Below are 14709 nucleotides of genomic sequence, written 5' to 3' on the forward strand. Positions count from 1 at the left end.
GCGTGAAGCACACGCGCGAGTACTGTACCCGCCTTTTTTTTCACCTTCAGCCTAGGGTTTCCTCGCCGTCCACAAAGCCCATTATAAATGGTTAGCGATAAGAGCCGCACATCGCGCCACGTGTTCGTTTTTTATTGGCGGGAGCTTTCTCTCTCCTAACACACTCTCTCTACATCTACAATTTCTATGCATATGGATCCTACATAAACATGACTCGCTACGGGTTTTTTTTTTAATATACAAAACAAACACACCTTCTTCCAAGGACAAGAAGATAAAAATTCTCTCTCTCACTCACTCACTCTCTCTCTTACTCGCGCATACTCTCTCTCATCCGAAAGAATCGAAAGCCCTCTCTCTTTAGGGTTTCTGAGTCCTTCTCAGTCAAATTATGCTCGCACGGTAGGGAATCGGAGCTCAGAGCTGCGCCAGGTAGCTCAGCCGTTGAATGCGCTGTCCTGCGGTGCGGTTTCATCGCGGAGCCGTTTCGAATCGGCGAGGAAGTGGGGGGATCGTGTGTGGTGGTCCGCAGGTGAGTTCGGGTGGGCCTTCGTCTCTAGATTATTCCTTTTCGTCCCCGGTTTTCAACTCGGTAATTGATTCCGTGTTGATCGGGGACCGGTTCTTGGATGCTCATGAGCGTGTTTTGATTTGTTTTAGATATTAAGGTCACTGTACTGTTTATGGTGTGTCCACTTCAGCTTTTGCTTTGCTTTGCGTTTCTTTTTTTTTTCTGCGTCTCGCTTTATTGCTGCCATTTCACGCTTTTTTTTAAAAAAAAAATTTCACTCTCGTTTTTGTTGCTCGTTAATTCTTGCCGCGTTAATTTTCGTTTATATCTCGACAAGAGGTGATTTGTGTTGGTCGGTGAACCCTAGGATTTAGGCTTTTGTGGATTGTTGCGCTTCGGTTCGTCGTTTGGTTTCAGCTCCTTGCATGTGTTAATGATGTGCGTTTTTTTTCTAACACCGCGTTAATTCGTACACTGAGTATTTTCGCTGCGAGATTACCAGTTTTGCCTTCGATTTTGAAAAGCCCTAGCGAGATGCTTGGTATTGTTTGGTGTATGAATGCTTAAGTCTGTGAAGTGATTGTATGGGCGGTATGGCTTATTTTCTGTGCTGTTGCGTTTCAAATGTTCAATTGTTGACTTTGAGCATCTTTGTGGTTGTTTTATCGAGTGGAAAACTAGGGTTTAGGAACTTTCATAATTTTGGAGGTTGTTATTTTATGTGATTAATCGTTGTGTATGAGGTTGTGGTTGGTTGTATACAACTTTTTCGTGGACTTTGCCCTTGCTTGACTTCGTTTTCCTTTTCATTTGTTAGCTGATTTGCATAAACCCTAATTTTATACAAAGCTTGGTTAAGAAGTGTTTTTAGTTTTTCCTTACATTTCTAGTGTTACTCTCGTTTGATTGACGACGTCTCTTGACTTAATTGTTTTTATCCTTTGTTTCCATTTCAAGTTTAATAAATTTAAATTGTGTAACTGTGTTGGCAGGAAACTCTAATTAATCTGTGATTCTAGCTGCTTTGCTTGTACTGTGAGGATGTGCATGCATAGCTGTGGAAACTCATTTGCAAGGTGGTTTTAAATACTGTCACTGAGTTTATGGGGTCGTATATTCATATTGACTCAATCTCCATAGATCTTGCCGAGTCTACTCGCAAGAGGGATGCAGGCAAATGTGAACATTTCTCCATACGGTATGTAGGCCTTGATGCTACATATTCTTATTGTCCTACTAATTTTGTCAGGAGATGAAGGAGAGGGAAGCAAATTTGTGTTATACAGCTTATTTCTGTCATCCACTTAGTCCATAGTATCTTGTAATTGATATCTACAGTTTACTACATCTTCTTCTTATTAGACGAGATCCTAAATTCCTAATGTATTTGTTGTTCACCATAGTACAACTACAGTGTCATATATAGATGATTGCAACTAGTAGCACTGTAAATTTTATTGCAGCTAATAGCAGTTTAAAGTTGATTGTAATTATTAGCAGTTTAAAGTTCAAAGCCCATCGATTAATGCATTGCAATCATGTCTCATTAAGAATCAAATAGGTGGTGAATGCCCAACTATAGACTTTTAGATTTTACAGAATTATGTCGGTAAGTGTTAGTTTTCTAGTGGATTTAAGGATGTATCGAAGTTCAAAACATATATGCAATTCCGTAGGTGCTTTTGGTATTGTTCCTTAATCAAAATTGGAATTTTATCTCAGTAATCTATGTTAATCTTAAATGCAAATCTTTTTTGTGCAAATTATTAATATAAACTCCAATTCTGATTTGACAGCAACATGAACAAACACAAAGGAAGTGCATCTAAGTTTTGTATTATATTGAACTCTTTCATCAACCAAAGAAGAAAACTGAAATTAAATTATCTCTTAAATCTAGAATAAGTAATCTTTCTCTTGGTTCCCTTTCAGGATCCTTAACACTTACTTTATTGTTAGTGCAGTGGATATGTGTCTGAAATTCGCAAAAAAGACTGGAAAATATGTTGGCCATTTCCAGTACATGAGTGTGACAAACAACCGTCTTTTTTGCCATTAGATGCACCAAAATATAGATGTAGGTGTTGCCAAAACTCTGCACTAGAAATTGCTGCCAAAGACATCCAGAAAGACGACCAGACAGACTTGGATTGTTGCAGTACTGAATGCAGATCTGGTAGCAATTGCAATAATGAAGCTCTCAAGTCTGGTATTCAGCAAGATCCAATGCTTGATGCTGTTGAGAGAAGAGAAATTGATCTTAATACTGCCCTGAACTGCATCAATGATTACTTGCCAAATAGTAATGAGAAAGGCAAGAAAGCTGGAGTTGTACCTAGCAGAATAATTGGTAATTTAAATATCAGTTCTATATATCTTCTTTATCATTTTTCAGTATGCCTTTTGATTTTCTGTGTGTCCCCCAGACCTTGACAGTGGCTTGGAGGATAATCTCAACCACCAAGTGACAAGTGTTCCATCACCAAAAAAATATCCAGACCTCACACCACCAGAAGTGCACACTACTAAGAAAGGTAGGTTCAACAGAAAGGGAGATAATGCAATCAAGTCAAGCTGCACTGCTTTTATTCTTTTGTATTACATAGGTGACAGATTTCTGTATATTATTTTAGTATGTTCTTGATGACTGTAATTTACATAAAAGTTGTTTTTCCCTGATACAGCCTGTGAAGGTAATGAAGTTTCTTTTCCTGGGCTTTCTAGCAATCTGAAATGCATGGAGAAGAGCTCTTCTGAGATGTGTAATGGAGGAATACCTGCAGCCAATCAATCCCAGAATGATTTAATAAAAGCTTGCACAGTTTTTAGGAAAGGAGCAACAATAATGGAGGAGGTGAACAATACAAACGATCACCCAACTGGACCTCCTATTGAATTAGTTGCTTGTAATGATACTGCACCTGCAGGAAGTATAGACAATACAATTGAAAATGATTTTCAGGATCATCATTCGGAAAAGTCCACTGGTTTGTCTCGTAGGAGGCCTCGGAAGGTACGCTTGATGTCTGACTTATTAAGTGACAATGGTGACTTGAAGACTGAGCAAAACTTGATAAAAGAATCTGTATCCCTCGGTACTTCCCATGCCTCTGCAGCTTCACAGGCACAATCAATTTTGCTTGGAAAGGTGGATATTCAAGAAGGTTTGACTTTGACAAGCACAGGTCCGAGTAGAAAAAGGAAGTTTCCTCTGGATGAGGTACGGAGACCTACAAGCATGGGTTTTCAGAGGATTGAAAATGAAGTTCAGAACTCACAGGGAGTTATAAAAACAACTGCTACTCTTTTGGATGCTAGATCCAATTTCAAATATGTACCCAAGGGATTAGGTTTACAAGATGTCACAAAGGGCCACTGGAATAAGACTGAAAGTGAAAGAAGCCGTATAATCAGCAAGAAGAAAAACAAAAGGATTCAAGGTGTAGATAATCGCTTGATTTCTGAGCAACCAGTAGGACAGCACAGAGAAAATGTAGAAACCATGGATACCACCGAAAATGCATACGCATCTAAAACTAATTCTTCTAGATTAGTTCCTCTTGCATTCACAGGCAAAACGACGGATAAGTTTCCTACTCACTCCCTGAGAATAGAAAATGAATTCAATTTGTCCAAAGCAAAGGGGAAAATGCTGCAAACTGACCCGGAGCTGGATTCTTTTTCCTGGCAGAAAAATAACATGCTTGTACAAGATTCCTGTGCATATTCAGGGGAAAAAGTCAGGTCTACTATGCCTTTAACAGTTCCAATTCCTTCTGCCCAAGAGGTGCTAAATAGAAAAGGACTGAAAGAGGGACTTCATCTTTCTCTAAACAATTATTTGGTGGATGCAAATGTTTACAACAAAAAATGTATTCATCAGATTGAAAGTCGTCTACCTTTCTCAATGCCTTTTCAAGATGGAACTTCCAAAGTACCACAGCTTAAGTGGAAAGACAGTGATACTGATGTCTTTGGAGGGCAAAGCATTCCTTCCAAGAACCCGACCAATGCTCTTTCTGGAAAAGCAGTTCATTGCGAAGTAAGTGGCCAGAAATCCCCTTGCAATATTTTTTTTTTCAACTGCAAACCATTTTGGCATCATTAAGTTTAAACTTTCTGAGAATATAATTTATTTTTGCAGGAAACTAACAGTGCAAGAAGCGCACAAAAAACTATTGAAGCTGTGTACCAACTAGGTTTTATGAAAAGATACAGTGAACAAACCCGGGAGGTGTCTGAGCAGGAAACGCCAGATGGTATACCCATGGATATTGTGGAACTCATGGCGAAGAATCAGTATGAGAGGTGTCTTCCTGATGTAGAAAATAGAAGCTCCATATTAGAAAAACCCTCTCTTGGAAGGAAAGGACAGCTTGCAGGTGGGTCTACTGTACAAAGAAAAGGGGAGATGAGCTTGTTGAAAGAGGGCCAAAAGGAGAAACCTCAGGGAAAACATAAGAAAAACAGCATGATCGCAAGAGGAGAGAATGTGAAGCCTAGCAAAAGAAAGCCTGGTCCTTACTTTACTCCATTTGATGGAAACAATTTGGGAATGAATAATCTCTGCCCACCTCAATCCTCCTTTGGACTTGAAGTTTCCCAGTCCCAAAAGAAGCCATCGGGTGGACTACAGTTTTCAGCTATTGGTTCTACTCAGCTTGGTAGTGCTCAAAATTGCAGGTTGAATGGGAATTTTGAAGAGCGTGGATCCCCTAATGCGACTTTTCAAGCCCCTGGAGGATGTAGCTTACACAATAATATCTTACATCAGGATGATGAAGCTTCTCGCATCTGGGCATCCTTGACTCCAAATCATGTTTCCCCAGGATATGATTTACCCAAAAGGGTTGTTTCTTCTCAGCATCCTAGTTGTAACATGAACTTAACTTCTCTCCAATCTGGTGCATTTCATAAGCAAAACACGAAGAGGGATACTGATCTTAACTACATGAATCTGAATGCTGCTGGACTAGAAAAGCTTAGTAGGAATATAGGTTCTGAAACCTTCAGCAGGATGAATGGAGAATATCCATTTCCTTGCAAACATAGTGGAATGGAGCCTCATCAAAATTTGAGGGGATCTCTTGATTTGTATTCTAATGATACAATACCAGCCATGCATTTACTCAGCCTTATGGATGCTGGCATGCAGTCCCATACAGCCTTTGATGTTGGTGTCAGTACTCAAATGCTTAAAAGGCCCTCTTATCCTGGCGACTGCAATACTAAGTTGGAGATTGGTACATCTAAGCCCCCTGGTACCATGAAAAGGTCATCTTCTGATTATTGCAGCAGAAGTTTCTTATCAGATAAGCACGGTTGTTTTGTTGGCCCTCCAACCTTTGGTGCATCTTCATCGACCCCGCATGAGAAGAAATTAGTAAGAGCTACTGGTTTCAATGGTCAAAATCCAACTAAGTCTGGAAAGAAAGAAAAGATGAAGAACTCCATGTCTACCCTGCAGAATAAAATTGGCAAGCAAATTAGCTGGCCTCATAATGAAACAGAAACATCACTGCAGCGCAAACCGGAAGTTAATGGTAATCATGAAACCCCAGTGCCATGTAAAATCATCCCTGGAAACACATGCATGGTCAACAGGAATCCAGCTGATCTAACTATACCAGAAACAGGGAATATCTATATGATCAGAGGAGAAGATCTGAAATTTGAAAAGAGTATTCCCAGAAACAGGCTTCGCTTTCCCATTCCATATGGATACAAGCAGCAGAAGAATTTGAAGGGAACTAAAATGAAAGAACATTCAAAACATTGAAACCCTTCCTTATTCCATAATCTGGTAGCTTTTCAGAATCTCCTGAGTTTCATTATAATGCTATGACTTTATTCAAATGCTTGTATTTGATACACCTTATTTTCGCTGTCTTAAGTAGTTCAGCAGGTGAAATCTTTACATGGAATCTGAGGATAGAAAATGATTTTCATTCTCTGCCTAGAAGCAGACTTTTGACTTGGATACTGAGATTGGCTGACTCGGGGAGGGGTTGATTGGATGTCATTCCGAAAGCCGAGTGATACATAAAACAGACACTGAAGGCCGTTGTGCATCTATTTAATGAACCTGTTGTAATTAGTATTAATGTGAGCAAAAAATATGTTCTTCGTTTATCATGTTTGTGTCGTAAAATCTATGGGGAAGCGTAGCGGTAGCTCCTTAAAGTATCAGTTTGTGTCATAAAAGTGTACTGGGAAGTCTCAAATTAGCCTCGTATAGACTTACTATAATAGTGTGGTTACAATTCATACAAGTGGCAAAACCAAGGGGATAGATATAGTTTGTGACTAAGATTTGAGTTCCTTCCCTCAACATAAATTTAGATATTGACATTTTATATCCCACGTTTGTACCCATTCCCATCTCTTTTGGTGCATATTTATGAAGTTCCTATGTTGTCACTTTAGTAAGATTTATTTCGTTCATCTAAACTTTTATTTGGTGGTAGTAACTAGCAAGAGGAGGAAAAAGTAGTCGTAAATGTACCCTCATTTTGTAAAACTAATGACCTTTGTTTTGCAAATGGGATCGACCTTTGTTTCTGAAGAACATTGCTCTTATGGAAATCACAACAGAACAATGTAAATTCACTAAGCATAATTAAATAAGGAAAATTCACTGTCTAAATGGTTAAGCATAGGAAATAAACACATGTATAACTTCTTTTCTACTTTGGATTGTGTGATTTTCGGGAACCACTGGGCAGGGGAGAATTAAGTTGCATAGCTAAGGCCTTACACGATGGGAGGATGATTAAAGTTTGAACCCGAAAATAGAGGAACCGCTGAAGGAGACAGACCTAAGAATGAAAAAAAAAAAAAGAGAAAGTCAAATAATTGATATTGATTTGATTATGAAATTTAGCGCGTATATAATTTAGTCTTAAAATATTGAATATATTAATTTGTAGCCCTTTAAATTAGGTCAGCTTTATACTGAAATAAATATTTTTCAGAAAACAATAAATTAGTTTTCAAATAGCTTTAACTAACTTTTATTTTTTAATTTTTTAATAAATAAAAATATTTGTAGTAGTATAACCGGTTAAACTAATGTTACTTTAATAAATAAAGTTAATGTAAATGTTAATTTTATCTACTTTTAATATTTATCTTTATTTAAATTTATATTAATTAAATCAATATTAATTATATTTATTGTATTATTTATTTAAATTAAGGTTAAATAAATTTATACTAACATGATATATCTTTAACATATATTTAAGTTAGTATTGATTATTTTTAATATTTATTTAAATTAATATTAAATAAGTTGATTCTAATTTATATATTATAAATTTATGTGTTGTTGTGACAATCGTGTTTGATCGATTAAGTTACTTTAATTAAAATAAATAAATAAAATTTAAGAATAAATTATTTTTAATTAAATCAATATTAATTAGAATCGATCTTTAAAAGCCGATTAAAATGAATTAAAGTTTATAATACATTTCATGTTATGTAAATTCTACACTACTAACTAATGTTATTAATAGTACCAGTTGTTTAATTATTGTCTTGGGTTATATATATATATATATATATATATATATATATATATATATATATATATATATATATAAAAGCTTTCATAAACTAAATAAAAAAACATATTGTCAACGCTTAAGAATGGGTTTGTATAATGTTTAATAAATAAAAAATCAAAGAGTTTTAATGATCAGCATTTCTTACTTTAATTTGCCCACTCCCCATCCTCTTGAAAGCATGAATATTTTCTTTAGAATACATTCATTTAATATTTATGCAGTCTATTTCTGCTTCATAATGTTGTAAATACACTATTTTTGTAAGTTATCTCATGATAATATATCTTTCATCATAAGTATTATAATTATTTTTTTTCCATATATATTGTAAGAAATAATAATAATATTATATAAATTTTTGTTGATATCAAGTTACTGTTTAACAGGCGTAGTACCTAAGCTAAACAAAATTGTTTACAAGAACTAAAACAAGTAGATCAGAAAAGACAGGTAAAGCAGAAAAGAGAGTAGCAGGTTTCCAAGATAAAAAACAAGAGACCAACAGTAACTGTGCCATGAAAAATTAAGACAAATATAAATTTTTAATCTTGATATATCCATCATTCCATGCTCAATAAAGAAGGATTCAAGTTATGTTGTTGACTAACCCTAATAGGTATCTCGCGCCATAAAAATGATAATAATTATATTATTTTAATTAGCAGAATTGCAGGTGTTCGGTAAGAACCGCCAGACGCAAATTAACACGCGGTTATAACCTTTCTGGTTCAGACCATTCCACATACATGCAATCACTGCAAAAACAGACTCTGCTTCTTTAATTCTGATATTTCTAAATAATTTCCTTTTTCCTTTCTTTATTTTCACTGATCACTGTTTCACTCACTAGATCAGTTCATCAAGGGATTCGTCAGTTTTATAGCCTATTGTCGTTTTTTCTTTCTGCATATTAACTCTCTCATTATATATATATATATATATATATATATATATATTATGTATATATCAAATTATAGATGGTAGTTCTCTTTTGAATCTTCCAGGAAAGTGTTATAAATACAGCAGTTTTGGTGAGAATGTTATGAGGACAGCTGTAAGCTTTATGAAGTGAGATTTACACATTAATAAAGAATCATTTTCAAATAAATTAATTTAAAATGAAATTACATGCAAATACAAAAATGATTCATATGAGCTAGTTTAATAAAAAAGTTATCACTTAACTTACTGTATAAATCATTAATTCAAAATTAACAAATTAGAGGTTGTATGTGTGGGATAAATTAAGAAAATATAAATGATCTCTTTACAATTATTATTCATAATAAAATATTATATTATAATAATAAAATAAAATAAAATAAAAGTTATAATGAAATAATAGTTGAGGTTGTAATTTAAATGTAGAGAAAAGTGGAAGTGTGAAATTATGAGTACTCTAGTTATTACTGGAACAACCATTTGTCCACGCCATGTGATTCTTTGCAGGTGGAATCGGAGGGCAACTGTTAAATAAAAAAAATAAAGTATGGCTTATAGCTTTTTTGGATAAAAAATTTAATAGGGCAATTTACAAATACTTTTATTTTGAAACTAAGATAAATTAATGGATGCAGTATTTGTGCAACCAGAAAAGAAAAGTTTTCTTTATCGTGTGCGTAGAGCCAAGATGTTGATCTTGTTAATGGTTTTAAGAATTTCATGCACAATAATAAGTTTTTATTGCTTGAGTACTTAGCAGAAAATCCCCACTTTTTAGCTATAAGTAGCAGTAGCAGTTTCTTCATGGTACACAGAAGCAATCAGTGGCAAAGCATGAGAAGGTCTGGTTGTTTGTTCTCTTCATTGTTGAGGAAATTAATTAACAAGAAAGAGAAAGGTGGAATTCATGGTTTGAGCAAAGACAAAAGAAAAGCTTTGTACCATAAAAGGCATGATGTTTCTGAAGAAAGTAAATACCTACATACACTACCTAGCTACCTTATTGACAAGACTTGGATGAAGAAATATCAAACATGTAACTCCCTCTATTTATGAGATAACAACATCAGTGTCTGCCTTTTGGTACAACTACAACTAGTTCATATATAGTCCTTCTAGACTCTATTTCACCCTTTTTCTGATTCCCACTCACACAATTATAAGTGCAAACATTACAAGGATCTATTTCTTGTTTGGATGCAATAATAATTAACCTCATTAAACTGTAGGATTCGTATGCTGCATCCCCATCAAATGTTACATCTATATTCAAATGCCACTCGCATGCACACCCTCTACAGTTGAATTCAATCTCTAGAATTATTAGGTAAGCACATAAAAATAACATTTCAGGCTTTAGGTCTTTTCTTGTTACATCAGGGAAGATTATACATTCCTGTATTCTCAATGAACAACTATAATCCTTTGCTTCTTGGTTCATGATGAATATTTATGCGTGTGATCAGTAATATATATATATATATATATGTATGTATGTATATGTATATGTATATGTATGTATGTATACTGTTCTAATTTTTGTTGAATTAAGGTATGAAGATGAGGCTTGCATGAGTGATATAGAAGCCACTATGTGATAGCCAGAATAGGCCATTATTCTTCAACCTACAAAGTGAAAGTGCTGTGTGGTGTGTGTATTTACTTTTTACAAGGTTTTTTCTTGTTCTATGATTTAGATATTTCTCTGCGTTTGCATGCTCCGTAGATTGTACAGAAGAGAAAATGAGTCGCACTATATGAAATGCAGGAAAAAGTTATTATGTCTGCAAATTCTTCGATTTAACATGGTCTATATGTGTGAAGACATTTTGATCATATATGTCCTTATTATGATGTAAAGTTACTATCGATGTAGGTTAAAGTACATAATTCATTGAACTTTAGAAGAATTATGATCATGACATTGGGAATATCTGCAAGTTTTATAACTAAGAAAAATAGTACGCGCAGGTAGATTTGGGCCAGAATACAACCATTTTCTCATAGATCAACATTAACAAATTTGACGCGTTTATTGATTCGGCATATTTGCATAAAAAATGTTCGTAAGGATTTACCATAATGAATATTTAGACGTGCATTGAAGCACGTGAAAATCTAGATAAAATTTTGAATAATGATAAACACTCCTCATCTCTAAATACATTTTTAACATATTTATTACCTTTTTTTTCTCATCCTATCACATCATATATAATTTGTTTTACTTTTTTTTCTGTTTTATCTATTATCCAAGAGTTACTATATATTGTCCATAAATAGTTTTGAAATAAAAACAAATTACAATAGTGACTCTTGGAACTATTATACGACTGGTTTTGCTTATTATGGATCAATTAATTCACAGTGATGTATATTCATGATGAGCTTTTGGAAGAATTAGAACATGGTAAGCTTAAAATACTGGGTTTTCACGTCTCATTTGGAGTTCACAGAAACCACACAGTGCTTAAAATCTCAACTTATTTGTTTCTTTATGATTCAAACCGTTGGTTTTTTTATTTAAAAGAACATTAAAATGTCCAACACACTCAATTTTTTTTTTTTTTGCTCTCATCTTCAATTATTCCCTTCCTTCAATAAACTTGGTCGTTTCAAAATTCTATTGAAACGAATTATAAATTGCCACCTACACTTTCTTTTTTGGGATGGACCAACCAATACTTTCGAATCAAAGAAAAAACGGATCTTAATTAATAATTTACCCTCAACTTTTTTCCCTCCCTCTCCTTTTGTGAGAGAGTATTGAAGAAGCCTGAATAGGGCTTTTTTCACAGATGCTTCGAGAAACATGGCTACAATAACCGTACGTATTATATTCCCTCCTTTCAACTCTGAAAACCATATAGGTCCACGTACTCACTCTCGTATTCGTATCGTATACGTACGAATTAGGAACATTAATGTTCTTCTGTTGTAACTTTTCTTTTTTGGGGATCAAATTCAGCATCTAAACAGTTAGGTGAAAAAACTGCAAGTACCCAACGTTGTACGGATTGTGTTCAGAATTCGCATCTTTTGAATTCGATCGCTGTAGTTTTTAAACAACGGAGTTAACTTTCACCTTCATGAAAACCCTTCTGTCAAGAAATTTATATATTTGCTTCCATTTGCATTGGATGAAGCCACTGCAACAACTCTTCCAGAAAGTTGATGGGGTGTTCAAAAGCCTTCTAACTTCAAGTTTAAATTTTAAGTACAACACAGTTATGTTAAATATTCTAAATATATATATATATATATATATATATATATATATATATATATTACTGCTACATGTATCATGTACCAAAAAGAAACATAAAGTAGACAGATTTGAATTAATGGTAGCAGTGGGAAATTTTAGGTACTATTCTAAGTAAATGAAGTTGTGCATGTTCAAGTTTATAATGTTGGCATGCATGCTCTTCAGATTTTGAAGCAGAAACAAAATGCAGAACCCTATCACATGATCACGGAGGCATCAACAGCCCCACTGGTAAGTAACTGCAGTTTTACCCCAGCATGAGCTGGCAGATCCAACCCTACAATGTGCGCATCAGTGTTATTTGTACATAATTTTCCTTTTTTTTCCAATTTTGTGTAACGTATCATGATTTATGTTTGAATCTGGAAATGCTTTTGTTGATTATAAGTAGTTTTGTAAACAGTTTTTCCATAATTACTACTTAAATTTTGGTTGGTGCATATTGAAAGGAGTGGAATTATTGAATGCTTATTTTGAGTGGGTAACAAAAGGAGGTGCCACGTGCTCCTGTGCAAACAAGTCCCCCACACTGACACCTTCCCAATAAGGAGCAAGCAGCAGAGCAGGTTGTTCAACTTTATCAACCAAGTAATAATACTGCTACGTAACCTCCTCCTATATATGTATCTTATCTTATCACAATTCTTAAAATGTAGAATAAGATGAGTATTGTGATGAAGAGGAATAAACTATAAAAAAACACTGCCAAATTTTACTTTCTCCTACACCATTATGCTTATGCATCGCCTTATAATCATAATAGGTGCAGGAAAGTTATGGGTGTGTGAATAATGATTCGGATTTAGATGAGGGTAGAAGCATATAGGAGTTATGTGATTGCATTTGTATGACAGTTTAAATGTTGGAGGGCTGCAGCAGGGTGCCTAATGGTGAAAAAAAGGAATCAAAATACTAACAAGAAGGTCACATATTTATGCAGCAAAGGAAAAACAATGCTAGTGCTGCCAAATCTACCATTTGGCTTCATACGATGAGCACAATTTGTTTGTTTTTTTTGCCAACTTATATGTGTGTACAAGCCATTTCATATTTTTTAAGATTAATCAGATATCTATGAATTTGTAGTTTGATCTGGTATGATGCAGGGTTTGAGCTCGATTTTAGTATTTCGGAAATAATTTTTTTTTTAATGTAAAAGTTGGAGTAACTCTTAAATACTTCAACTAATTTAATTTACTATTTTTGTTATAAAAATAATAGGATGGAGTACCAGTGCCATGAATGGTTATGGTGAACTGGTTTTGAGTCAATTATGGCTGGGGTTAACGTGGAAGCATGGCATGATAATGGCTTTGTCCTATATTCAATGATTTCTTAGTTTGGTGTGACCCTTTTTGTCAATAAATAAAGGCAAAGTTTTACGGGAAAGGACAAACTAAAAATTAAATGGAAAGGTTCTTGCAAAAAAAGTTATATATCTTGTACTCATGCAACGTTTAATGGTATAATTTAATCAAAATGCTTATGGAAACATTTACACACTTTTCTGCTAATATATTAACTATTTTTTTCTGTATTAGAAATCCGGATATTGTTTTAGATTTATTTTATTATAGTCTTAATTTATTATAAAATTATTAATAAGATACATTTATTTTTTATCATTTAGACGCATTACTTATCCTATATCATTTGGTTCTGTTTTTTTTTATTTTATCGGCATATCATTTGGTTCTGTGACATCATTATTTAAGCTATTTAATTATGTGAGGATTTTTAAAATAAAATAAATTTTTATTTCATCAACGCAACTGCTTTTGTTGGTTTGATAAATTGTTCATTTATCACCGTAGAGACTTACCACATGCCCTGTATCATTTCAATACTTCTGGCCACATTGTCTCTTTTCCTTCCTAACTTTCCCCTGGTATTCTTATATAATATTCCCTACAATTTAAGCAATTAATCGGATTTTCAAGTACTAATATGAACATGAGAACTTTGTTTTATTGTACTTATTTATTATATGAGAATATCCGAGAAGAGGCCTAAGTTGTGTTAGAGCAAATACTTCATCTACACTTGGTTCCTGAAAATTATGTATGTTTTTGTATAGTTCGTATTATAGTTACATATTTTATTTTTAAAATGGCGAGAGCGAGGTAGGAGCGTTGGCCGAAGGCAATGAGCGATGGTGGAAACTTGATGAACACATAAAAGCGTTCTTTTTCATAAACTTTTTAGGTAGTCATCACTACAAGAAAATCATGAAATAGAAATTAATTTTAAGGATAAAAAATAATTAGTTGTTATAGTAACTAAATTAGAGATGATTTTAGAGACTAAAAAAATTTTGGTTTCTAAATTAATTTCTATTATTGTTAAATAGTTTCTAAATTGGTATCTAATTAGCTACGAAAGTTTTTGCTACCAAATTTAGAATCTAAATAATTGGT

General features: G+C 34.0%; 1 protein-coding gene and 1 long non-coding RNA gene across 8 annotated transcripts; both read left to right on the top strand.

Moving 5' to 3' along the window:
• The first annotated feature begins 201 nt into the window (after positions 1 to 201).
• Positions 202 to 6940, top strand: EMF1 (embryonic flower 1 (EMF1)). 6 transcript variants are annotated; one of them, XM_068624814.2, is made up of 7 exons: positions 202 to 532; positions 1504 to 1709; positions 2476 to 2861; positions 2938 to 3045; positions 3196 to 4553; positions 4656 to 6314; positions 6406 to 6940. In XM_068624814.2, exons 2-6 carry the CDS (start codon positions 1615 to 1617, stop codon positions 6288 to 6290), a joined length of 3582 nt encoding a protein of 1193 aa, XP_068480915.1. In that variant the 5' UTR covers positions 202 to 532; positions 1504 to 1614; the 3' UTR covers positions 6291 to 6314; positions 6406 to 6940. The 6 variants fall into 6 exon arrangements, with proteins under 6 accessions (XP_068480915.1, XP_068480914.1, XP_068480917.1 ...); XM_068624813.2 differs by having other exon boundaries at positions 6409 to 6940; XM_068624816.2 differs by having other exon boundaries at positions 235 to 542.
• Positions 6941 to 11663: 4723 nt separating this feature from the next.
• Positions 11664 to 13380, top strand: LOC150025202 (uncharacterized). Of its 2 annotated transcripts, none has more exons than XR_016515727.1 (3): positions 11664 to 11851; positions 11993 to 12203; positions 12458 to 12734. It is a non-coding gene; the product is annotated as an uncharacterized LOC150025202 (long non-coding RNA). The 2 variants fall into 2 exon arrangements; XR_016515728.1 differs by lacking the exon at positions 11993 to 12203 and adding an exon at positions 12742 to 13380 and having other exon boundaries at positions 11680 to 11851; positions 12458 to 12523.
• The last annotated feature ends 1329 nt before the right edge of the window (positions 13381 to 14709 follow it).

This window comes from Phaseolus vulgaris, chromosome 9, assembly GCF_051622355.1.
Source record: "Phaseolus vulgaris cultivar YP4 chromosome 9, ASM5162235v1, whole genome shotgun sequence".
Classification (NCBI taxonomy): Eukaryota; Viridiplantae; Streptophyta; class Magnoliopsida; order Fabales; family Fabaceae; genus Phaseolus; species Phaseolus vulgaris.

What these genes read in the sequence shown, in the direction of transcription:
- EMF1 (XM_068624814.2), top strand. Translation starts at nt 1,615, where the DNA reads ATGGGGTCGTATATTCATATTGACTCAATCTCCATAGATCTTGCCGAG. An exon ending in TGTACCTAGCAGAATAATTG is followed by an intron (nt 2,862 to 2,937) that starts GTAATTTAAATA and finishes TGTGTCCCCCAG; the next exon opens with ACCTTGACAGTGGCTTGGAG. An exon ending in GAAAAGCAGTTCATTGCGAA is followed by an intron (nt 4,554 to 4,655) that starts GTAAGTGGCCAG and finishes TTATTTTTGCAG; the next exon opens with GAAACTAACAGTGCAAGAAG.